The sequence below is a fragment of the Heliangelus exortis genome, chromosome 13 (assembly GCF_036169615.1).
Source record: "Heliangelus exortis chromosome 13, bHelExo1.hap1, whole genome shotgun sequence".
NCBI lineage: Eukaryota > Metazoa > Chordata > Aves > Apodiformes > Trochilidae > Heliangelus > Heliangelus exortis.
In genome coordinates, this window is record NC_092434.1 from 3787741 (window position 1) to 3814472 (window position 26732).

At 40.7% G+C, this 26732-nt stretch overlaps 1 protein-coding gene across 1 annotated transcript in view; it reads right to left on the minus strand.

Moving 5' to 3' along the window:
• CDYL2 (chromodomain Y like 2) overlaps positions 1-16821 on the minus strand; it is a 58597-nt gene extending 41776 nt beyond the window's left edge. The window contains exon 1 of the mRNA XM_071756656.1: positions 16557-16821. Coding sequence (XP_071612757.1) covers positions 16557-16580 — 24 coding nt within the window. The 5' untranslated portion in view covers positions 16581-16821. The remainder of the gene's footprint in view (positions 1-16556) is intronic.
• Positions 16822-26732: the final 9911 nt, after the last annotated feature.

Below are 26732 nucleotides of genomic sequence, written 5' to 3' on the forward strand. Positions count from 1 at the left end.
AACAGCTGGTAACTATGCCTGTCTAAAAATTATAAGTATTTAACCACTGTTTAAAAGAAAAGGCTAATAATCCTATTCATCAGATGTTCTAATAATAATAGTGAGTTAAAGCCTGCATGTTTGAGCTTGAACTTTCTAGAATTTTATATGTTTATTATGTATTATAGACTAAATATGAAAAATACTAAACTTTTAAAATAATACTGGTCTTCCAGAGTGAAGAACATGATACTATACAATTTTTTTTGTGTATGACCAAAGATTTCATTTTTTAACAAAAGATTAGTCTGCAGTTGTAAAACTTCTGTGGATGTAATGTCTTGATAACATTTAAAAAAAAGCCTATAACACAGATCTAGAATAAGTTTTATATACCATGACAGTGAAAAAGTACCAATGCCACTCCCACTGAAGAGGAATCTTCCTTTCCAATACCATGACCCAGACTTGATTAGTTACCTGTCATGGCATTACTTACAAGGCCACAGATCCACAGATTTGAAGGCCAGAAGAAACAATTATATCCATTTGGTCTGTCTTGGGTTACATGGGAATGTTTTTCATTCAGAAGTTCTGCACTAGGACTCACATTGTGATTTAGTTAAACAGCATCTATTAGGAAATCATTGCATCTTAATTTCAAGTGATTCACAGAAAGTACATCACGTGAGTGAATCTTTCCAAGTGCTATAAATAAAATGCTGTAACTTTAATGTCAGAAAGTGCATCTTATGACTAATTTATAAAGGGTGAACTTTCAGCCACTGGCACCTTTTATATCTCTTCAATATAATTTCATTTTCCAAACCTTAAATCCTACCAACTGGTTTGCAGCTGACTGAGCAGATGGTCTCCCTATCTCTCTTAAGTTTTGTAAAATTTGGGTGCTATTTTGGCTTTGTCTAAAATTTTGTGATTACTTCAGAAGCCATATTCTTAAAACTTCATCATAAGTGTTAGGGTTCATCACTTGTGTTTAGAGTTCAAATTCATGTTATTTCAAATAATTTTGAGGGAAAACATTTTTATGAAATGCAGGACTATAACTGCGTTCACCAGATCAACACAGAGTCACTTACTTTCTTTGATTCATTACTTAGAAAAATAATGCTTAAATGTACAATTTTTTGACTAAAGAAGGAAGATGTGCAGTGTTCAGTTACATGCTCCAGTTTTGTTCCTGCTACACAACAACTTACTCCTTATTGTCTTAAATCTGTACCCATGTGTTCAGTCATAAGAACAAAGAGAACAGTTTTCCTCTGTGTTATGCTGGATCATTACATACAACTATATAATTACCCACATCTGTCTACAAACTGTCTTACATCCACATAAATCTGTACTCCTCTGAAACAGGACAACAATATCCTCATCTGTGTGTGAAAAATTCAAGTGCTAAATATTTATTTGAAATTATTTAAGAGTCACAATCCTACGTGAGTGTGAGACCTTAAAAAGAAGTCACCTATCAGAGTTAGACATGCTGTAAAATTTAATAATCCACCTTTCAAAAAATTAGATTTTCTGTTTTTGGTTATTTCAAAACCACATGCTATCAATTCAAAAACTAATTAAAAAACAAATTAAACCAGAACACTTTAGGAATGTTCAGAAAGCAGGCACAGAAAGCAGGCATATAAAGCAGTAATCAAATGTAAGAGAAGAGTCTAAAGCATTTACTGGTTTATTTTTTTACCATAGTAAAATATGTTCAAGTCCTTTTATCCAAAGTATTAGTATGCTTTGGATATACATGTGCTTGAAAGTAAGAAAGGAGATGGTTTTGTTGTCCTGAGAAACCATAGACAAGTGATTCACTGGGAAATGTGCTGTGGGAAATGAAGAAGCAACAGCACTTTTTTCATAACCTCAAACTTATTAAATAGTTTGTTGAGACTTGGAGTATGTAAAAGAACTGCTGTCACTTTAGAGCAGACAGTGAACCAAAATTTACATTATTTTCTCAAATGAAATTCATGACTAGTGAATCAATTTCTACTAAAATAACCCAGTTCTGCATTTCAGAGACCAGGGAACTCCACAGGGTAAATTCAGTCAGGAGTTTGCATTAGTGGTACATGAGCTCACTGGTCCAGGGCAGCAGAGTATGAATGAGACTTTAATTCACTATTGAAAGTCCATAAGCTACACTTTCCTGCATTATAATACTTTTTCTTACCTACATGAAAGCTTTACATATCGAGCTTAATTCTGAAGCCAAGTTTTTTGTGGACTCAGCTGTGGACAACCTGCCTCACATTCCAGCTGTCCCCATGTGTGAAGGCAACAGAGAGAGGCAGTGAGGTGCCAAAGAGCTGGAGATGGGCAGCAGGGATTCCGAGGCTTTCCCAGTGACTTCCCAAAGACAAGGCCAGCAACATTCAGGGAAATTCTACCAGCAGCACAAAGTAAAGGGATGGGATAGGAAGTACATGGAGCAGAGCAGAGGAAGTGCTTCAGAGCCTCTGGAGTAGAACAAGTGGCTTGAGATCAGGAATGATCTTGAAATCACTATACATAATGCTTAAATCATATGCCTCTGCTTTGGAAGTGACTGCCTTATCTGTGCATCACATGGGTGGTTTACTACTTTCTTGGGCTACACACACACAAAAAAAAAAATGAGCAGAGCAGATCTATCATAAGGAAATGAACAGCAATCCTGTTGGGGTCTAGGATGCTTTCATTTTCCTGAAAGAGTGCCACAATCTTTTGCACTATGAGCATTCTGGAAAGTTGTGAATGTTTTCACTTTACAGCCAGGCTCTCAGGTAAATTTTGCTTTTAGATACCTTAAAACCTTTTCAAAAAGTTTCATTAAAAAGGGATAGTTTTACCAAATAGTAGGATATCATTAATTTTTTTTAATATGCATAAATTACGTTTCTGTAAGTGACAGTAGAACCTGAAAAATCAGATTTCCCTAATCATCTGAGTTAAAATCTATGGATTTTGTCTTATTGAAGTCACAAAGCATTACACCACAGATTCTGATATGCTATTTAAACAGTGCTATACTCACAGCTATGCACAACTCAGTTTCTCCAGCCCTGCAATGAGCAAGGTCAACTGGGTTAGTTGAATTTCTGTTTTTTAAATTACTTTTATAAAAAAATTTAGCCTTAGGGCTTTTAATTTTCTTGGTGTATCTACCATATTTCTCAGCTTTTGGTATTTTGGTACTAAGGCACATTGGAATAATTTTATAAAAGTAATACTTTTGTATTTGAGTGTTTCAAAGTTGACTGGTCAAGAATACATAATTTACAATACGTGTCCATTTATAAAACTCGACTGTAGCCAGAAAATACGTGTGATAGTACTTTCCTTTTAAAATTATACCAGTTCATCACCCTGAGTAATTTTTAGGTTTCTATGGTGAGTGGTTTTTCTGCAGAGGAGGCCTGAGAGTCTGCTGGCTGGCTGGCTCTTTCCTCCAGCACATTTACAGTCCTAACCACTATGGGAGACAGGTGTTAGAAATTCTTTCCAAAAGTAACCTTTAACTTTAGGAGCAGAGGGTGAGAACCCTGCCTATTGTAAGACAGTGTATGATCCAGTTATCCATTTCTTCTGATGACACTGATTACATGACATGGCTGACTGTGATGAGGAGTTAATAGCCACGACTGTAGAATTAATAACTTAGCAGATCTCCTTGCATCCCACTTTTTACTGCAATAAACTCTGCCCTTTGAAGGTCAGTGTCCATACTCCACATTAAATGAATCCTTGCCATTCATGTTTTACAAGAATATTCACATTCATCAACATTTCAGCTTTAACCATGTGATGAGTTTGGTTAACAAAAAATGCCAACTCCTCATCTTCTGCAGGGCACTTATCTCACAAAGCAGATAAGTTTGTTTCTCTGGAAGTACAGACCTCCTGAACTTCTATGAAGATGGTGACCTGGGGCAGTGGAAGCCATTTGCAGTACAATGTCATTTAAGCTGCATTCAGAGAAGCCTGATCAACTTGATGCTGAAAAGAGCTGGGGGAGTGTGTGAGCTCTTACAGTAGGGTTGCTGATGTTGCTGAAATTGGTGCAGCATAGCAGTGGTGGAGTTTTTTAGTGCAAGGCTCAAAGGTCAGACCGAGAGCACCGCTTTGTAGGGCTGAGAACCCTGAAGAAATTCTCCATCTTATATAGGATTTATTAAGCTCGTTAAAATAACACTCAGTCCTAAATGAGCCACAGCTTTACTTCCCCTCTGTTGTGGCTCTTGAAACTCAGAGAGTGGGATTCCCTCACACAATAGCAGCAAGAAGCCACCGATCAAAAGCAGCTGCCACCATCTTTGCAAAGGGGAACGTGCTCCTAACACTCTGCAGTTTCTGTCCCAGAAGTGCTGCAGCTACTGGTTTACCCATTCAGAGATGTCTCTGTTTGAGTCAGAGGCTCGAGTAACCTTCTCAGAAATGGAGCTAAAGACTGATCATTTCAAAAGCAAAGAAAAAAACCCAGACAACAAAACTGACAGTAAACCAGCCCTGGTTCATCCCAGCTCCCTCAGTCACACTGTGTATGTCACTCCAAAGCTCTACTACACTGCTGTATAATCAGAGGAGGAATGAATGGGTAGGTCTTGCTATCAGTTCTTCTGTGAGATCTAAGGCTTATCATGCAGTTCCTCTGCTAACCCTGAGGCTTACTACTCAAGTACTTTCCAAATCTTGAATAAGTGATGTATCAAATACTAAATATCTGTAGGCAATCCCCAGATATCCCCTCACTGCCTGTAGAAGTAGATGCACTTAAATACACATCCAAAATGTGCCTTTGTGATTCTCAGAACTGAACAATGTTCTTGGTGTGTAACCCTGCACTTTGAAAGATCACCTGCCATAAGACTCCAACTTTTGATTACTGGAGATGCCTGTGATCATGGGATGGCTGCCTTTTGGTGGTAATAGGAGGAACAGCAACTGAATATGAAGTAAGAAACTTGTTTAGACAAAGTTCTGTTAGAGCTGTTCTAAGCTGCACCAAAACCTACATAATTGTAAGGGAATTCTAAAATTTAACAGAAGTGTTATGTTAAGGAAGAAATTATTTCCTTTACCTAAGGAATTCTGCCTTGTGACTTGGGGATAAAACAAAATGAAAGAATGGTGTCCATGGTTTGTGAACTGTACTTTGAACACATCTTGAAAGGGACTATAGAAAATCAAGACATAACTGCAAGGCAGATTACATATCTGAAATACAAGAGTAGTTTACACGTCTTACTAAAGTACTTTTTCCCCCATTTACTAAACAGGCTATAAGAGCAGCAGTTAATAGCAAAGGAGGAAAACCATGGCACACACAGAAGGTCCACTTCATGTTTAAAGGCAGCCTGCCTTTGTCTTCTGAACACAGCAGGCTGATAGGGGTATTTGATATGATTGCACAAAAAAAAAAAATAGCAGCAGCACAGTTGCAGAATTCAAACCACAGCCCAGAGCAGCTTGTCAATATGTGGTAACCATGCATGCACTGCAAAATTTGATACTATTAAGAGTGAGAAATATGGTATAGCTGGCAGCCACTGGAAATACTGTAAGTAATGTCATGTCAGAAAGTCAGAGCTAAGGATGGTCAAACAAGGCAGGAAAAATATCTGGCATCCTTTGTGGTGCTCTTGACAAAGCTAGGGGACAAGTTATTAAATTGGGAGAAAAAGCAGCCTTCCATCAATTCCTCTAGCAATTTCTTGAAGTTTTCTGAAGCAGCAAGAACAACAGTTCATCCAGGATTATGAACTACAACAGGCAGCCCATGTGTTGAGCCATGCTGTTCTTTGATGAAAGCACATTCTATCAATCACTGTAACAAAAGATTGATGAGAATAATCCAAAGGTTGTAATGTGTACAATGAAAAAAAGATAAGAAAAGGTGTGTCTTCCTTGGAGCTTGGAAGTTTTGTTATCTTGACCCATTTGATAAATGCCATACAACATACTGGTTGCACAGGCCTGAGTCAGCAGGGAGAGGACAAGGCTGCCATGGCAAATCCTTCTTTCATCTTTCATCTGGTGCAAGAGCACGGGAAAGGCACCCACGGGAAGTCATTTGCTGCTGGTGAGCAGGCAGTGGTGAAAAAGGCAGGCGAGGGGTGGATGAGTCTCCTTCCCAAGGCCACCCAACAGTCTGCTGAGTGAGGACACAGGACATTCCTCAGCTGCTGTCACACGGGCAGCCTGCTCGCTGCAGAGTCTGATGGTGTAGTTATACCCCAGTGTCCTCACAGGTACTGACACACCAGCATTATGTACAAAACACTTAGCTCTGAGACCCACGATTCCCACACTTAATCCACAATCACCATGCTTGACACTGAGAGGTGAATAAAATGTGGCAGCATAAAAGCTGGCCAAGGGTCTCAGCCTTTTTAATTTTACTAAGAAACAGGAGTGTTTCTATGGGTGTAAAGAGCCACAATTTCCCTGTATATGCAAAAATACACACATCAAGCATTTGTCTGGGGTTTCTGTTACATCTTCTGTGCATCATAAGTGCATGGACAAATAGGGTTCTGTAGTAGACAAGACACTATCAGGTACTAAAGGTAAGTAATAGAAACATTCAGACTTATCAAGTTTTGTAATCTGAATTGTCTATTTTTTATTTACTTGTGTGTCTCACAGTTTGTTTTTGTATATAAAGACAGAAGAGCAGTAATTTTGCATTTCCACTTTAAAAGTAGAAAAAAAATTGACCTCTGAAAAAAAGCTGAAGCTGATAACTACTGCTTCTTCTGTTCTGTGTTACTTTTATCACTGATTCCATACTAACGTGTTTTTCTGAGTATACAAATACTGCATACTATTAGGTATTAATCTGCATATCAGGTATATAGTAAGTGACTACCTGGATAAAACATTGTCAAGTTCCTTATCACCTCTACCATCTTCTTTTTTTTGTTACTGTTCATCCGTTCTGATATTTCAGCATGGAAAAAAACTTATGAGCCAGTGGTAATGTTTAATTACACAAGCATGGAAGCAGCTTTTCAACTTTTTCACATTTTTGCATTGTGAACTTAAGTTCATGCACTCAAACTCTATTAACTTCCCATTTCTGCAGTCAAATCATGAGGTTTTAATTGCCCCTCATCAGCAATTTGTACCAGACTCTGCTATTCCTCCCTTACATTAATCACCAAAATATTGTTAATCAACAGTCTTGGCAGCCTAAGAGTCACAGAAGCCATTTATGAGACCAGTAAGCAATAATGTGCCTTTTCTTTCCATGTGAACAGTATTTAGCATCTCTCCTGTTGGATTTCCTGTGTGAAAACACCTGAAACCTACCACAAAAAGGTTTCTGAAAGACAAATTCATCATGCATATTACTGTGATTATGTGATTTTATATTTGCAAAACAGTCCTTTCTCCAAAAAAGAAAATTATTTAATGGTTTCAAAAATATTATATGAGCAAGTTTCAGCTGCATAACATTTATAGCCCAGTGGCACAGTCAAACAAATTTTACAAGTAGTCTTTTTTAAACCTATGTAATGTCACACTTTATTTTGTAATCTCTCTTATTACCAAGACTAAAAAGGTACAAAAGCAAGCTCTCTCCTTTGTAGTTAGCTTGACATCTGAGAACAGTTTACAATAACACTGCTCACATCAGTGACTGCAAAGTGTCAAAAAAATTTGATTTTGTATATCTGAAAGAATTTGACGAGTTGATCAGTGAGAATTGAGACTGTTTATATTTCAGTATATCATTAATTTCAGTAATCATTATTTCTGGGAAAAAACTCAACAGCAACTTGATGGGTGTGCTAAAAGAGTGCTTTTTTAATGTATATTCAGGTAAGGCCTTTGCATATTGATAAATGTGATAAGCAGCCCTCTACAGCATTAAGGAAATCTATGAAGACCAAAACCATAAATACAGAAAACCTGTGCAAAAACCCTTCTAGATACTGAAATGCTTTTCTCATAAAAGAAAGTTCTTTTTGTTATTTTAAATTATTATAACTTCCTAACAATTCTGGCTCATTCATTTGCCTCATTCCATCCATTAACTCATGTTTTTTAGTTTATTCCTTTTACCCCAGTTATTACCCAGAGCTACAGCAATGAGCCAAAGCTTCCTCTTCATTCTGCATGTTTGATTCACTGTTACTCCATCACCTCCTCCCTTCTTCTACTCTTTTGTTTGCTTCCACCACCTGTTGCATCTTGAGGGAAGTGTAGATTCTTTATAGTACAGTGCAGTAAAGTGTAGCATCTTTGTCACAGAAACTGACATTTTCTTGTGTTGGAAACTGAACCAACTATTCTGATTTGTCCTTCAGTTTGCAAGGATACTGACTGACAATGATTAGCAATTGGAATAACAGGATACAACTTGTAAGGCAAAGATGTTTGGGATCTCTGCTGACTGTATCAACACTTTGGTCAATAACTATGTTTGTTTAATGACTGTAGTATGTACAAAACTAAGAACTGCCATATGAGGTCAAGCTAAAGGTCCATGTAGCTCAACATGTTGTGTATTCTAACAGAAATTAGTACTGGATGCTTAGGAAACTGCATCTTTTAGAATAAATGCTCTACCCTCCTATCTTTAGGTGATTAGCACCTTATAGACTGTTTTTGTGCTGAAAGCTATAAAGGGAACCATCCTTCTAGAAGCTGTTCTACCATTCCTTGAAACCATTGACAGTTCTGACTTCCACAACATCCCATGACAATGAGTTCCAAGATCTGCATACTGTGAAGAAGCACTTCCTTTGTCACAGTCACTTGCATAATAATTTCGTTTACTGAATGCCTTTTCTTGTGCAATTAGAAATAGCATTAATCACTGGATTAACTGATCATCCCCCATTTGTCTTTTTTATACCATTTGTATCTTCCTCAATCACTTCTTCTGCCAGCCAGAAAGTTGTCATAAGGTGTCCCCTCACTGCCAGCCATTCCACACTGTGCAACACCCTGTTGGTCCTTCTCTACATTATTTTGTGCTGTTCTTGAAGTGGGTGCAGTGCTGTAGATATGGAAGCACAGTGGGATTCCCCAGTGACCCGATGATCATCTTCCATTACATTCTCAATTACTTTTCTAATAACACCCAAAATTCTCTTTGCCTGAGGTTTACTTCTGACACGCAGTAGTCTGGTCCCTGTGGATGGGACACGGATTAGGAGCTGTAACACATTTTCTGGTTTAGTTTCATTGGATGGGAAGGTGATTGCTGCTCTCCAAGACAGTTCTGTGGTGCAAAGGGAGGAGTGGTAAGTGGCATTCACAGAGAGATTCACTTCAAAAGCATACACCTGATACATATGAAAATACCAATGTAGACACACCCAAAACTTTCCACAATAATTCCAAGATCTCTCTGGAATAGTAACAGCTTCTTGAGGGCTCATTCTTATGCATGTATAGTGAGGATTATCTTTCCTTTGATCATTAGCTTGCATTTATAAACACCTTATTTCAGCTGCTCTCATCCAGCTCTTCACTGTCAACCTTTCTCTTGACAATGCTAATAATAATCTCTGGGTTATCAGCAGTAAACGCAATTCTTTTCAAATAATTTATGATTCTGCTGTGCAACACAGATCCCAGTACTTAACGTCTGGACACTTTACTGCAACTGCCCCTCATTGTTTCATCTCTGAACCAGGCAGTCCAAGAGATGACCAACCTTCCTAGAGCACAGCTTTTTCATTAGCAGCCTGTCCTGTGGAATCTAAGTTTTCTGAAAATCCATTTATACCAGCCAGAGCCATTTTATCCACATATTGACTCGAGTGTTCTGTCAGATGTGACTTTCCTCTAAAAATTCATGTTAACTCTTCTCCAACTATTCTCACATCCACCAGCTGATTCCATTTCCATTTATAGTTGCAACCAATTTACGTGCAGTGGAGCTCAGGCTCAGTGGTGTGTAGTTTCTTGTATCCTTTCTCAATCCATTGGGTGCTGAGCACATGTAAGTGATTACATTATTATAAGATTATTTCAAATAAACCAAACAATATCTAAATAAATGCAGCAAAGTGACTTGTGGAAGAAAATGTCTTCATTGTTACTGTTTTGTGCCTCTGAAGGAACGGGCTGCAAGTTTTGTGGGTGGTCTGCAAGAAATCTGGAAAAGCCCAAGTGAGACAATTGCAGTTTTCAAAGAAAAGTGTCTTCTTGACAACTGTTTTCACTGCTTTTGCTTCAGTGTTTTGTTGTAGCCTACTGGTCATGCTGCTACCTACCCTTCGTTGGTAAATCACAACAAGAGTCATTTTTTCCTACACAGGTCAATCAGATCAACTTATCATGAAAGTACATAGAGCCCTAATGGATTTTTAGCAAGATTTTATATTATGACTGATAACAAGATAGTCTTAAAATAGTATTGGAATCTACATTTCCTCTGTGCAATAGATGAAAGTGAATTGAAGTGTATTTTACTTCAGCTTTGCAATATTACCAATCTAAAGTTTTGATAATCAACAAAGTGTGACATAGTTATTCAACTGGCCAAAAAAAGATGATTTTCATTTTGTCAAAACCAGAATATTCTTACTGCATGATTGTAAAGCAAGCCAGCATTCACATATCCCATTACTATTTGCCCGACATTGCAAATATTTCACTTCAATTTTTTGGACATACTGTTCTCATAGTTAAAACACAAGGAGCAGTTAACTAATTATTATTTTTTTGCCAGTGTCAGGATGCCAGTGTCATAAAATGTGCTGCAGAAATAGTCTGAAAAATATATAAGTAAGGAGGAACAACAAAAAGGGATTGCACTGATGAAAATGTACAGAGCCAAGAAACTGTGACACTGCTAAAAGTCAAATGAATGGACAAAGAAATGCTATTTACAGCATGGCTGACCATGACAATTACTCCATTGATTTAAAAAAATAATTATCCAATTTCTTTCAGTATTAGACCGCATTTAGATTTTCATTATTTGAACTGTCTTTCTCTAAATATTTTAAGCTTTGGAAACAATTAGTAAACAATGAATTTACTTTTGGATTTTAATTTTGAATCAAAGATCAGCCCAAAGTAAAGCACCACATTTGTCATTCAGAAAGGGTTACAAAAAAATTTATGTCATTTTAATCTTTGGATGGGTAGGAAAACTGAACCTGGGCAACAAAGGGAACCATGTCCAGTTCAGTGACTTTGGTGGTGGGAAAGTCTTCACTGTCTGTGTTCAGAGAGTGACACCAAGTATAATTTCATTCACCCTTCCCATCAGGAATTTGTTTATGACGTGTATGTTGAGATAAACTACACCAGATAAAAAACTCCCTCAAGATTTTAACAAAACGGTAACATGCATAAGAAATCAATTGGTTTTCAGTATCCCAAAATATGCCAAGCAGTTTGCAAAGTAATGAGGAAGTTGGAATCGTGGTAACAGAGTGACGTTGTAGGTAAACAAGACAGTCATTATGTGCATGGTAATGTTCCATATGTGGCTGGACACTGGAATTTCTTAGTGAGATAATGAATATTGCTGGAGTTATCCAGTTACACTTTTGTAACTCCCTCAGTAACTTTAGTGTAGAGAACTACAAGACCAAGCAGAAGGGACCTCAGGTTAATTCTTTGTTGTTCACTTTCTACCTCAGTTTAATCTCTTGTCCACATGATTGTCCAGTTTGGGATTAAAGAATAGTGTCTGCACTGCAAAACACACCTCTTTTGGAATAGGGTCCTGACAACTTTCAACAGGCAGCAAGATTTTCAGATTTCTACCAACTGAGGGTAATCTTGCTCACAGGTTACCTTATTTTGAGGACAGTTTTCTGCTAAAAAGTGATTTTGATAATAGATCGATGACAGTGAATAAATTTATGGCATAATGACATAAATAGCTGATTCTTCAAAATAGTTGTTAGTAAAGGTTTTGCACCAAAAAATTATGATGCTCAGCTGTGTTACTGAAACCAGCACTGCACCTATAGCTTGCCACTCCACAGTAGCAGCAGGTGCTTACTTTGTTCTATATTCCCAAGACAAGTCACCGTTTCCTGCTTGTGAAAGAGTCTTGAGCCTTCAACACCAAACTGCTGCTCCAAGTAAGAGATTGATTTGAAAAATATTATTTACTTGAATATACCATCTTCTTACAAGTCACCTATCTTAAAAGACACGTGTGAAATACTTCAAAAACAGATTTCTGCTTTCCAGTGTCTCTCCTAAAAAGTGACTCCATCAGAAGAGATGAAAAAAGGAAAACCACAACGCTCAAAAATGTGCATTTCCTCTCTTTGTAAAACAAAAGTTATTTTCTAAACTCTGCAACTGCAAACCAAGCATTCAAAAGTTCAGCTGTGTTCCCTCCAATCTGCAAGTCTCCACATGTAAGAAGGATTCAGCAAACCATGCCATTATTATCTTCAAGCTTTGACTTTGCTGGTACCTGAATGCAGGTATAAGTGGGAGATGTTGTAACTCATCTGGAAATATATTATCCTTCTGTTGGATCACATCAGCTAAAACAAGCTGCAGCTCATTCTTACCCAGTGGCATTGACTCTTGTCACTATGGTGGACAAGCCTCCTATCCATGGGCATTGTATCATTCCAGTGAAAAGATGCCATTTTTTTATGTCACTTTTCCACACAGAGCAAATGCAAAAACTGCTGAGTTATGAAGACTAATTTTATTACTGTGATTCAGTAATACATACATGTGACATTCCTCTTCAGAGATTCAGCTACAATCTTCAGATTCCTTATCTAAGGTGTTGTAATATAATCTGACATAATATTAAGATTTCAACATCATTGTCCTTGAATGCCTAATTGTGGTTACTGTACATAACCTCCCAAAATATTAAATAGTAATAAAAGAAAATCATAAGAGTCAGCTTTATGAGCATCTCCAGAATTATGAAAACTGATTCATATATTCATCAAAGAAGTGGTCTCTTCTTGCAATAAACAGGACACTCTGTGTTGGGGAAAATAAAGTACACTGTTAATATTGAAATTTTTTCCCCTCTAAAGCCATCTCCTGGACTTTTAACACCAGAGTCTTTGTGAGAGAACTATTTGGGATCAGATAATGTGAGAGAACTCAATTCTACATGAAAAATACAAAACATTACTTCCAATTGCTGACAACAACTTTAATGTGAATCAACAAACTTGGTATTTAAGAGTAAATACATTACCCTTCCTCTTCGTTACTGATACTAATGAGGATTTCCTATCAATGCATCCAACAGCGTACTTGAATCCTAAAGCAAGATAGGGCTGCCTTACTGAAGGCCACTGTGAATACCCTTTTGTCAGTCTTTTATTTTGGCTTTTTTTTATTTCTAAGGAATATGCACCATAGATCTTTAATGAGTGTTCTTTTGCTTCTAAAATAAATGGGTTTCACAGTCCTAAAAGAACTGCAGTAGGAGGTATTTCAGGTTATTAGAAGCCATTTCTAACTAGAAAAAGGCACCTAGTTAACCAAACACTGAGGTTACTTACTCTGTGATCTTATTTTGTTTCAAGATAAAGATATTAATTGAATTTATCTTTAAATTTAAAAGGATGAAAAGTCCTTTAAAATAACACGGCAGTAGAAAAAGAACAAACTGACACGATAAATGTGCACACCTGTTTCCAAAACTTAAAATTTTATTCTTAAGTTTCTTGAGTTCCACAAAAATATGAGAAGTTAGTATAGGTCACAGACTGTACTTTTTAATTACTTTATCATGGCTCCCAGATCACGACTGACTGGCTTTAGCAAAAATAGTTTACTGAAGAATTTGCTGAAGTTGAGTAAGAAATCTCGAAGACCCAAGACATTACCAATGGACTGAAAGAGGAATCAGGAGTGTACTGTATCTTTGGAATGTCACCAGAAGTCCCAAATTATTTTTTTACCCTAATAGCCGAAACCAATTTCAAGCTAAAATTCTGAAACTGTTTAATGATCACCCTACTTGTTCAGGAGGACAGAAAAGAATGATGTATCCAAGCAAGAACGGAGTTGTAATCTCTGAAGGCAAAAAGCACTTCCATCTCACGTGCTATCTGGTGTTGGACATAACAGCTCTAAGAGCTTCTTTCTAAAGAGTCCCTTTGATGTGGTTGGTTTTCTGGGACAGGAAGGAGCAGGGAGGCAAAGCTGAGTTGTTTTTATACATGACTCTATATCTACACACTTGCTACCTATGAGACATACAAACTCTTCATCTTTCTAGATGTTTCTTCTGACCTCCATCATGGAGAACTTCACAGTGGAGATGTAAAATGTAGATGGATTGACAACCTAAGTCCTGCAAATACTTTTCCCTACATGTCTGAGATGGAGATGAAGGTTTTACACCATGATCAGATGAGAAAGTCATCTTCCAAACACCTAATGCAAGAAGAAATGAACAGCCATACTTCCACTTACCTGTCCTGGTGGATACAGATCTTCCATGTTATACACTGATAAGCAAAAGTAGTTCAAACAGAATAACAAAGAAAGGAAGTGATTCAGAGGCTCTGAACCACGGTACTAACAATTCACATTCATCTGTGCCAATACCTACAAAGTGACTGGGCCTAAAATGATTGCAGAGTGGGTTCTAAATCTGCTCTCTCCCAGAACACCTCAATGCCAGGTGATGTTGCTTGAGCAACATCACTCAAAGGCCATGCAGCTGTGTTCAGTGAAAAACCAAATCCAACTGCCAAACGTCATTATCTCCTAATGACATAAAGAACAGACTTCTCCATGATGAGTGGGATGTAAACCAGCATGGCTACCACTAGCCTACAAGGTACTAGTTTTATTTCTTTCTAGAAGAAATCAAAACATCAAAATAAAACAAGGCAAGACCACGCAAAAATCCTTTATGCATCCCAGAAATTAAACGAAACCGCTAACTTTTGTGGGTCAAAGCTGTCCTTCAAAGAACTCCCACTGGCTACACCAAAGTCAAAGCAGCAATGGAGTTGACATGCAATATTCCTAAAGTTGCAAAATAATACAACAGGTAGCGCAAGATGGTGGGGAAAAGGTCATACAACTCAAATCATCATGAACTTCTGATCATTTAACACCACAGAGGACAGCGTAAGTGCTGTTCACGTGAAAGCTGTGTCCCACTTATTAAAATGAAGTTCTAATAGGCAGCAACGTCAACCATTAACTATGGCCTTTGTTGGAGACTTTGAAAGACCATGACAAAGTAAAAACTGTCTACACGAAAACTGTCGGATCCTCCACTTCTCAAGACCCTGCAGCAGATCATCACGATCATCAAACAGTGAGCAAGTCCAACCAACCACAGCAGCAGTTCCACACCCAGGCATGCCCTGATGGTTGAGCAGTGCCTAATCACCAGCCCACAGTTCCAACCTGGAAGGTCATCACCTCTGTCCTAGCCCTTAAACTGCGCGCTCCAGACAACCACAACACAAACGGCGATTTCACCGGGAACTGAGGAGCCCGAGGAGGTGCTCCAGACCAAGAACTGGAGAAGGACGTCCACTTTTGTTTCATTTTTTTTGATGGCAGACTTCCACCCTGATTCCACTTACTGGAGCTGGGTATTTATAACACACAAGTCCAGTCTTTTTGATTTTTAATTCCTGCTTTCTCCCGTCATCTTCTCCAGCACGGGAAGAGTGGCAAGACTCGTTCTCACTTTGGGCATTGGAACTGGGTGCCTGAGGTCAAAATTTGGCTGGGTCTCCCCGACGGCCTCCCAGCTCTTTTTTTCTCTCCCTCCCCCCGACCTGAAAGCCGGGCGGCCGTCGCCCGATGGATGCATCGCCTCTGTCCCCGCCGCTGCGACCGGGGGGCACCGCATGCCGGATCGGGGAGAAGGGGGGACTACGCCGTATGCCAGGGCCGGCTCGCCCGCCCCACTTCGCACCCCGGGCCGCCCGGCCCCTCCGGATCGGGGCCCCCGCCAAACTTTGGAGCCCGCCGTGGTGCGGAGGGCGCAGCGCGGCCCGGATCCCCCCCCACCCCCGGCCCAGCCCGGCCCGGCCCGGCCCGGCCCGACTCGACCCGGCCCGGCTCGGCCGCCGCCCCCGCAGCACCCCGGGCGCGAGGTGAAGCAACCTGGCGCCGGCTCCTGCACTTTGCACAGCGGGCGCAGAGCCGCCTCCATCCCTGCGGCTCCCGGCAGCGCTAAGGCGCATTTTTTCGCACTAATCTGCACATTCAGCACGTCCAGAGCGCCTATGACTTTACCTGGACTTTCTCCACTCTCCGGGCTCATCACACTGCGATCGCCTCCCCATCCTACCGCTAACTCTCGCTCTCCTTCACTCCTTCCTCCCTCTCTCTTGCAAGGCCTGCTAAGATCAAGCCCGATGGAAAGTAGAGAGAGAAAGAGAAAGAGAGAGGCAGAGGGAAGGGAGGGGAGCCGCTCCATCCCTCCCTGCCCCCCCACCCGGCACACACGCCAGCCCTTTTCCCCCCACCCCAGCCCTTCCCTCGGCGATTTCCTCCGCTCTTCGGCAACTAAGAGGGCTCCGCGGAGCGGCTCCCAAACGCCCCACCGCTTACCCTCCGCGGCTCTCCGGCCGGCGCCCCCCCATCCGCCCTCCCGCCCCGCGGCCCCCCGCTACCTCGTAAAGGTCCCCTGAAGCCATGCTGGGTTGCGGGACTGGTCTCCTCCGCGCCGTCTCCCTCTCTCCACCTCTCCCGCTCCCCCACTCGTTCTCTCTGTTGAGTAAACTGTGTTTTGCAGAATGACAGGCTTTGGGGCTGGCTGTGCGCAGAATCAGAGGCGAGGAGAGGCAGAGAGGCAGGCGGCGGGGCTGGCGTAACCAGCAGCAGCTCGGGCGCACAGCGCCGGGAGCCGCGTCTCCCCCGCGGCGGCGGGGCCGGCGCTCTCCCCTCCTCCCCCCCCCCCCTCCCCAACCCCTACACACACCCCGCCCGCCCGCCGACACCCTCCCCGCCCCGGGGGAGAACGGGGACCGGGACGGGTGCCCCCCTGCACCCTCCGGCAGGGAAAGTCCCGGGGCCGCTCAGAAGGCGGCCTCCTCCTCCTCTTCTTCTTCTTCTTCTGCCTCCCCCCCCCACCCCCCCACTCCTCCCCTTCTTTTTCCACCTCTCCTTTTCCCCTCCCGCCCCGCTCCGGGCCGAGAACGCTTCAAACTCTTTCCGCAGCCAAAACAAATAAATAAATAAATAAATATATTTTTAAAAAAAAATTAAAGGGAGGAAGGGGGGGTGGGGGGGGAAGGAGCGGCCGCGCGCGCCGGGGAGGGCCGCGCCGCCCGCCCAAGGTCACCGCGGCGAGAGGCGGGCGCGGGGCCGGCTCCCCGCCGCCGGCCTCGGGCGGCCCTGCCGGCCACCTTCCCGCCCCCTCGGCGCCGCATGGCCGCCCCACCCACCCCATGGCCATCGCCGAGGAAATGGATGTGGCGGGATCCTTTCCGCCAGCCCCCCGAGGAAGGGCAGCCTGAGGAAAGCGGGAAAAGAGGTTTTGGGGGCCACCTCTGGCCTCTGCTGGCACCCAACCTTCGGCCAGGCAAGGAGAGGCCTCTCCCGCTCCTTTGCAGCCATTTTGCAAATTAACCAGTCCGCTCCAGGAAATGGAAGCCACCAACCTCCCGCCAACTGGGCTTCGCGTGGAGGCACTGGGTGGACAACATTTTGAAGCATCTGTGGGACGTGGGGTGTCACGAAGCTCTTCGCTGTTGTTGCGTTAGAGCCCCCTGGGCTTTCCTCTCTCTGAGGAAAAGATCCCATGGCTTCTGGATCTTCGCGGTACAACATGGCGTCTTACCTCAGCGAGGGATCTACATGAAGACGGTGCCGAGCAAGCCGGGAAACATCTCAGCCTCCCTCCTGCCCTTATCCACTATTGCTGCTGAATGTCTTCAGCTTGGAAGTTCCCAGGTTGAGGAGGTTTTCTCATACCAGTTTGGCTATGATGGGTGAAGACAAACCAGATCATGAGAGGAAGCAGAGCTTTCCACCAGACATGGCGGAGTCTTGACAGAGACAGAAGCTGATGTCCCTTAGTGCCACACTGCAGCCATTGTGAAGCAAAGAGCCATGCTCTGTGGAGGCTGATTGAGTGCCGAGTTGTGTTCCAGCCTCTCCATGAAAGATTTGTTTCTCAAGGTAAAGTGTTGACTATCCTCTTATTATTATCTTTCTTGATATGAACAAATTCCATCAGGGTTTGCTTGGACCCGCTCATGGCACCTTGGTTTTGTAGCTAGCCTGCCGTAGTTGTTCCTGGCTTTTGAACTCCATGTTCTTACCTCATGGCTGACCTGGAACAGTCATTTCCTTGGAGTTTGGGAGTGGCACCCAGTGCTGTGCAGTCTGGTGTTGCCGTGGTTGTGGCTTTTGTTCGTCTTCATTGTGTTGGCATTTTTCATCTCTTGCTTTCAGTCCTTTGTGTAATGCTGTGCTCCATGTTAACGTGGGACTTGGCACTGCCCAGAGTTGGCAGGTTGGAGCTGATTATTGGGTATAATCTGGTAAGTTTGGGCATGGTTAATCAATGCTGTTGGTACTGAGCACTGAGTTGCTTCAGTAATTTCGCTTGTGACCAAAAAATCTTGGTGTGGTCCAAGTGGGGTGAAGCCCCACTCTTCCAATTCAGAGGATTCCTGTTTGAAATACCAGTACTGGGTGTTTTGAATATCGTCAACTTTTATCATGAAAGTAGGAAATAACACATGTGCATCCAGCTTTTGATTGACCCAATCCCCTGAACTGTGAATATTACCTCTGGTGATTATGAACTTGCCAGCTAATCAGCTTAGTATTGACTTACAGTTCAATAGAGACTGTCTTGTGGTAGTCTGGATCTCAAAAATGTTTATGGTTTGTGTGGTGTGTTGGGTGGTGTGTTAATGTTGGATTCGTGAGGACAAGCCATGCTGCTTATGTAAAACATAACTTTTTATCTTAACTGAAGTAACTGGAAGGCTGTTCTCTGCTTTCCAGTTTGCCAGCAGTATTTGAATAGCTGGGATTTGATATTGGAAGAGTGGAATGTTCAGAGAATTGAGAAATACTGTAAACTACCCATACCTTTAGCAAGTTTAGTAATTAGTGCAGCAAAAATTCTTAATTACTTAATAATCATGATCTGTCTTTTCTTCTTGACAAATCAACTGTTTTATCTTACTGTTAAAGTGACTTATATTGTTTACAGTACGAATCAACTCTTTGGAATGCTCATTGAGCAGAATATTTCATAAATAAGTAGACATTTTAATACGTTTCTCTTCAGTCTGCTTTATTACACCTACTACTTTGCTGCTTTCCACAGCAGTAAACAAAATGGCAGTCAAATCCAGTGAGTCATTTTGCAGATACATTCTGAAGTATTCCTTGTCTGAAACAGTTGGCTTTCTTCATAGTCTCAACTCTCTTCAAAGGTGTCTTGAATGAATTTAAAAATGTCCCTTCCGAAGATATAGAAGAATAGACATCTTTTCTTTTGAGAGAGATTTAATAATCAGACTGTTCTTTCAGGTCTTTGCTGTTACTGTGTTCTCAGACAGCTTAAATTAGAGCAACCCACCCTGCATCATATCGGAAGAAATCTCCATGACCTGGTCTGTATTTTAGAAAATTTCATTTATATTGTACAGCCTTAAGATCAAATTAACACTGTCAATATCTTCGCTGTAAGATTTACAGCCCAGCTAAGTATCACTTTGGAAGTTTTGAAAGGATGAATGCTTTAGTGTATACTTTGAAGAGGGGAAACATCTTTTTCCTGATTACTCATTCCTTGCTTTAGAGTACACAGCCCCTTGGGATGCAGTGGTGTGTGAGTCAATAGTGAGGAGCAGAAAAAGGACCTTTGCGATTGTCAAACCCAGGAAAAGCTGCTTGTGGTTTCTGTGTATTTCCCTGTCATTTAGCAGAAAACAAGGTTTTAACTTTTGAAAAATCCAAGCGACCTTCATTTACTCAGCAGGTCTCTATTGTAACTAGTCAAGTCATGCAGCATACCTCCAAATCTTATAGCAAAAATAGATTATTTAAACTTATTACCATATATAAAAAAAAGTTTCTGATAACAGATTTTCTGGAAATACATATTTTCTGTTTTTAATGGCCTTTAAATTGAAATATCTTTACTCTGAAATGAAATTACTGCAGAATCCAGATTTTCGTGCAAATTACAAGCTCAAAACGGAATGTTTTTGCTAAATCTGTGGTTATTCATTACTCTTATTGTTTCGCTGCCTTCTCCTATTTCCCATCCCAAGAGAGCAATGCAAGCAAGGGAGGCATTCCAAGTGTGATACGTCACATTTGAACACTTCTTTTGATTTCGGGGATGCTCTCATTTCCACTACTCTAATTATAGGAATTATCTCTCAGACTGAATAAGCTTAGAAATGAAACCATGATATTCCAGAAAGCTAAAATGCTGTTGTCATAGCTGTGCCATTGATTTGTTATTGATTGTTTAGTCAGTCTGTCCAGAGCTCTGCAAATACTGTAGACACTGTACAGTCAATAGTACAGTTCCCCCAAGGAGTGTAGAGTTGAGTAGTGCATTGTGGCAGCAAGGTGTATGAAGGGTCTCTGTGTAGGACTGTGTTGTCTCTTGAATGATGAGCAAGAATAATTTGGTAAATGGAGAAACTGAGAGAATTCCTGTGCTAAGTTATGAAAATTTAATGAGAAGAGGGTGGAAACAAGGCGTGAGTGAGAGGAAGGAGGGAAGGAACCGAAGGTGAGTACAAGGAGAAAGCTGTGCAAAGCTTTGGCTGTGTGAAAAAATGGGAGGCAATAGGGAATATGTTAGCAGCAGCAACTGGAAATGAAATCAGGGAACAAGGCAACGTGTCTCTAATCAAAGAGGGGAGGATGACTAGAACATGGAAAAACTCAGTGAGTGTGAAAATGAAAGAAAGTGCTTGGTGAGTTCATAAAGGAAGAGGTGACAGGAAATGGCAAGTAGCTACAGCAGGAAGAGGAGGGTCACTTAGCACACCACTCTTCTGCTGGGTGGTATTCCAAATTGGTTTCCCAGGGGTTGGTGCTGTGGTGGCTGTATCCAGTTAGGTCTGAGAGAGGGAGTATTGGGGTATTTTATACCCCAATGTCCTTTGCCCTGTGCTATGCTGTCTTGAAATGCAAGCAAGTAATGTGGTAATTTAATTCTGATGCTAAATTAATGTCTTCCTCCAGACTCCTATTTGAATCTTATAACATGCAATTGCTTATCATCAAGAGGAAGCATTTGAGATAGAACTTGAAATACCACAGTATAATGAAACAAACAATAACATGTATAAAACACAATAATGTTTTTCTGTTGGTGTACAGCACATGCCTCCCAGTAGAGCTTGTTTCATGTTGAAAGTATATTTTATTTGGCAGATGTTTTGAAAACTGTCTTTACTTCTTGCAACTTGTATGTATACTTGGTGACAAGTATGGCCAATGTAGTTCTGCCTTATTTCGGGAAGGGGAAAAATTAAACTATGACCAAGGGTACATGAAAAAAAAAAAAAAAAAGATGCCAACTAAGATATATGGAGGAACATACTAATACATTAATACTTTGTATGAGAGTCTGCATGATGCAGTTTTATATACTTGTCACTATCCATCTAGACTTAGAAATTAAGGAAGTTCATTGCTTGGCACTTTTTTGCTTGTCACTTTCTTTAAATGGGAAACGTTTCATACTACTATAATGTGTGCCATGACTCTATGATCTGAGTCACATCATCTACTGATTTTAACTGATCTCCATGCAAATGTGGGGATCAGCTCATTGCAGTCCTCTTAACAGACTGCATCAGATAGAAGTGGCTCAGAATTGGTTTCTGCTGTGAGTCAGCAGAGGGATGACTTCCATGGATGGTTATCCCAGCCACATAATTGCTGTTTTATAAGGTACAGATACTTTAGGATGACACATGGTTGTTGTGGAACACAGATAATAGAAAGGTGCCAAAACATTCCTGATAAAAGATTGATAGCTTTCTGAATAGGGAAAAAAAAAATAAAATTGATGGCTCAACAGCAGAATTTTCAACAGATGATAACATTCTATACATCAAGCAGAAGCAAATGGCACACATTATTTTCCTATACTCCTGTATATTTTGGATACCAGGTATATGAAACTTTTAAAGGTTTGAGGGCTTATATTCTACTTAGTATAAATGAAAGTGTGAAGTGGATACAAATGGTTTCTTCTGTTAAGTAACAAGTGATGTTGTGTTAACACCTAAGAATGTTGTAAGTTGTAATGCAGCCTGGGATTTGAAACTTTCACAGTGCCAATTAAAGGGAGTCGGGATAAGTTTTTTTATTGCTATCTGGACAAGATGGAATAGGATTATTATAAAGAATCCCTAAATAGCAAGATAATAGAAAACATTATTAGTATCTTGAACATGATAATCTGAAAACTGAAATGTGTCATGACTTGATGACTCAAGATCATGACAAGTTACATAGTCAGGGATGAAATTCAAATCCCAATGCTCAGGCCCTTGCTCCAGCAATTGGTTGAATTATCTGTGGCATTGTTTATTCTTTAAGGATAGACTTCTTTTGCAGTTATAAGATTCTCAGGTTCTGGGAAATTATGTTGTATTTTACTGAAGAAAATGCATATATATTGTATTTGAGTATCGTTACACAGCTCAAAATATTACTATGAGCTACTGAAGGATTAGCTACTCTTTGCCTGGAAATTTAAAATGAGGAGCTTTTAGATCTTGACAAAATGAAAAAAGCTCTTTGTAGTCCAAGGAAAAAGTAGCATTAATTTTGTCTGGTGAGGACTCAGAAATTCTTTCTATTCCTAGCTGGCTAGAGTTACAAATGACACATTTTTAAATAGATGTATTTACAGGGGGGGTTGTTTAGGAGCATGAAAGTTAAATTGTAAAGGAATATTTTTCTTTTTTCATTTTGCAAAGATGTTTTCTTCTTTTGAAAGAATGTGTTACACGGTGCTTATTGTGCAGCATGCACTTTAAAAATATGTAAATATATCATGCACATTAATTATTTGTTATTATAGATGCCTTTAAATACAAGTTAGTGGAACTCTTTATTTACATACAAGGGCTGTTGCTGGGCTTGGTAATGTCTCTCAGAAAAGAATTATACCCACTGTGAATGAATACACAACAAGCTCTACATTACAGTACATACTTAACTATGCTAATCCATAGGACTACTTTTTAGAGTAAGGGCTATTAAATGAGCCTTATGGGACCTAGTATTTGCATTGCATTTATTTGTGGGAAAAGCTTCAAAAGCACACTTAGAGTGTTTTTGACAAAGAACTTGCAAAATGGTAACATCTTGTTCTTATGCATTATTCTTTGGGGTTTTTTTTTAATAGTTATTTTTTATTAAATATTTGCAACTTTAGAATTGTTAAGAATTTAGCTGTATTTAGTTTTTGCACCAATTTGAGTTTTAAAAATTATAGTATAGATTTACAGTATAGATTTAGAAATAATGAACCATTTAACTTATCTTTAGTGTATCTAAGAGAGAACAGATGAGATAGCATCCGGCCCAATTGTGGTAGGCATGGACAGGTCTTCTTAAGGCTTTCTTAAACCAAAATCAACTGACCTAGAACTAAAAGAAAATGAAAAAAAAAATGAAAAAAATGAAAAAAACCTAACTTTAATTTGAAAGACTAATTCATTGATCAGTGTGAATTAAGAGTAATTCCTGAGAAATCGGGGAATGTAAAACCTGCTTGGAGAAAAACTCTTTTGTTTGTATCTTTACACTCAAACCCATATTTCCTACATAGTCTGACTGGAAGAAAGCAAGTTGGAGCATGCTAAAAGCCACAACATGAAAGGTGGATTTTAGTGAATTTAGTGGTCACTTCAGGATAGCAACAGCAGTTCACCTTCCCTGAAATTCTGACCTGGAGTCTTAACTGGAGGTAAATCTTGTATAGGGAGGAACCAAAGGACTTGTGTCCAGATCACCTCTCACTACTTAGTCTTACTCCATGTTATTTTAGTTCTATAATAATGCATTGATTTTGCATCTTCATCTGCTCTCTTTGCAACATGTTACTTCTTATTCAGAGTTTTCTGAAAGCAGAACTTGTGTGTATGGTTTCAGCTTGGCATTCTGGTCAGCTGTACCTGTAATTCTCACATACTGTGTGTTCCCTCTGTTGTTAAACAATTAGAGCCAACCAAAGGAGCCTGGCTAAACTTACTGTACCCAAGTAGTAGCTATGAAACATATTGTTTGTAAGTATATGATACAGGTAATTTCTCATAGAAGACACTGTGCAGAATATTGGTACTGATATCTTTGGATAACAATCCTAGTTTGTTTTTTGTTATCTTGGGCAGCCTCTCATTTACACTTTTTATGTGCACAAACCAATCTGTTCCCATTCTAGTTCTGGGTCATGAAACATATCATTTTCTGTTCTAGTTTTATTAAGGCAGTATCAGTAAATGCCTGTGACAATCACTGCCCAGCTCCTTATCACTGCTTTTGTTCATTTTTCCTCTCTAACACAGAAATCTTTGACATGTTCTCCCCCCTGTTACTTCCTTGAGCTGCATTTTAGTTCTGTTCCAGCAGTAAGGACAGATGTCTGAGGTGAGCATCTGGCTTCACTGAGGCTGGTACAAATTTTAAATTGGCTTTACTTAGAGCCTGGGACCTGATGCCTGACGTCACTATACCATGCAGGGATAATTTCCAACCTCTTCAGCCTTGTTGATGGAAAGCAGTACAGCGTTCCTGCATCCATACAGTTGGGCTCTTAAGGTGGTTGAGGGAGTGAGAGCCTCATAGAAGGTGGGGCTGAGAGACAAAGGTCTGTTTGGTCCAGATATGAGAAGCCTAGGGTAGATCTAACAGTGGTCCTAAGAGATGGTAATAAGGAGAATGTGCTAGAATTTTTGGGGAGATGCACAGCAAAAGGGTCACAAATTGTAAGAAGGGAAACTTTGACTGCACAGAAGGAAAAGGAAAAGAAAATTGTAAATAGAGAGGTTAAGTGCTGGGACAGATGCCTAGAATCTCCATCTGTGGAGATTCTCAGGACTCAACTGGACAAGACCCTGGGCTGCCTCATCTAACTTTGAAATTAGCCTTTCTTTGAGAAAGTGATTGGACTGGATGACCTCCAGAGGTCCTTTTTTATTCTCAGCTATTCTGTGATTCTATGAAAACAGATGGAAAGATCTGAGTATTTTTGCTTGATCTGTAACTGCAGTTTTAAGGATTTTACTCCCTGAAATTGCACCTGTTAACATCATGTCAGTACATAGTTGTAGGAAATAAAAGTGTTTAAATTACCTTGTGTGGGTGGAGGCAACCTATGCAGTCTTGAACTGCAAATAGTAATTAAAAAGGGTGGTAGCAGAATGGATCCTGTGCTGGAGCTCCTGCTCTCTGCATTGCTGAATGCTTTCTTCCCCATGTTCTGTACAAGCACCAGGGTGGCTTCAACTGAAGGAAGGCAGGAAGCAAGGAAACTTAGGAGACAACCATGAACTGCCTGTTGTTCTTGGGATACTGTTGTACCACTGGAATGTGATTCTCAGCTAGTAGAACATGACTGCAGTTGAGCATTTGTCATTTCTGAGAGGACAGAGTCTGTTTTCTACCTCTTCATATTCATCCATATGCCTTTATGTTTAGGTTTCAGGCTGTTTCAGAGTGACTCTTGAACTTTTTGAGAATGTTAGCAATAAACATCTGTTACAAGGCCAGGTAACTCAAGGACATGGTCATCTGATGGCATCTTGTGTGTACCTGCCAACATCAGATATTCAGAAAGTGGTAGAGTTGGCTGATGTATGTGGACAGTCTTTCTGCCCTAGCAGTCTTGGTGCTGTTTGGTTGGTAGCTGCAATCAAAGGTTATTTGGAGGGTTCAGTACTCAGTGAGCCTGTTACAAGGATAGTTTCCTTGAGTCCTCCAAGTGGCACAGGCAGTGTTTGAGCTGGAAGCTGTCCTCACTGTCCCATCCCTCCTGCACCTCCCTGTGTGCCACCTTGCCATGCATCATCAGCTGTAGTCAGATACCAAAAGCCAGAACCAGTTCAGCCACACCTCTGGCAAAGATGTTGCTTTGCTTCTGACTCAGGGCCAAGGCTGTGTCCAGCAGCAGTAGCCAAAAAAACCATGGTTGTCTCTTCCTGCAGGTACCATCTGCCCCAAACCACCTCCTGTCCTGTCTGGAGGTTTCATCCCTTGCTGCCCTCTTTGTAAATCCTGTGCTGACTCCTCTGTGTGTCACCGTGGCCAGCAGAGCTCCTGGGTGTGGTGCTGCCTGCTCTGATACACTTTTCCCAGGTCATGGACAAGCTGGGCCGTGGGCTCTGCTTCACTTGTGTGATTGCTTCAGTGGTTCTGGAGAGACAGAGCTGCCCTCCCCTCCTTCAGCTGCAGCCAGTCATGCTCAGGAGCTGCCTGGATCCATGCAGTCAGCCCAAAGTCTGAAAAAGCAGTTAGCATGGAGGAAGGCTTATAAAAAAAAAAACAAAAAAACCCCCTGCTTCCAACTAGAAAAAGAAAATAAGTCTGTGAAATACTTTTGGAGTCTTGAGTTTCAGGTTTAAATGAACTGTTACCCATGTCAGAAAACCATCCACCTTTTCTGGCTGCCTCAAAAGACTAATACTGGTGTATATAAAACCAGAACTTCCCTGTCATCTTAAGTGGTGGTCTGCTTAGCCCAGAGGTTATGTGTACCAGCTGCCTACTCAAGAAATCCATGAATATGCCTCAGTTCTTATGGTTGTTAGCTGTCACCTTTCTTGAATAGTAAAATTCTTTAC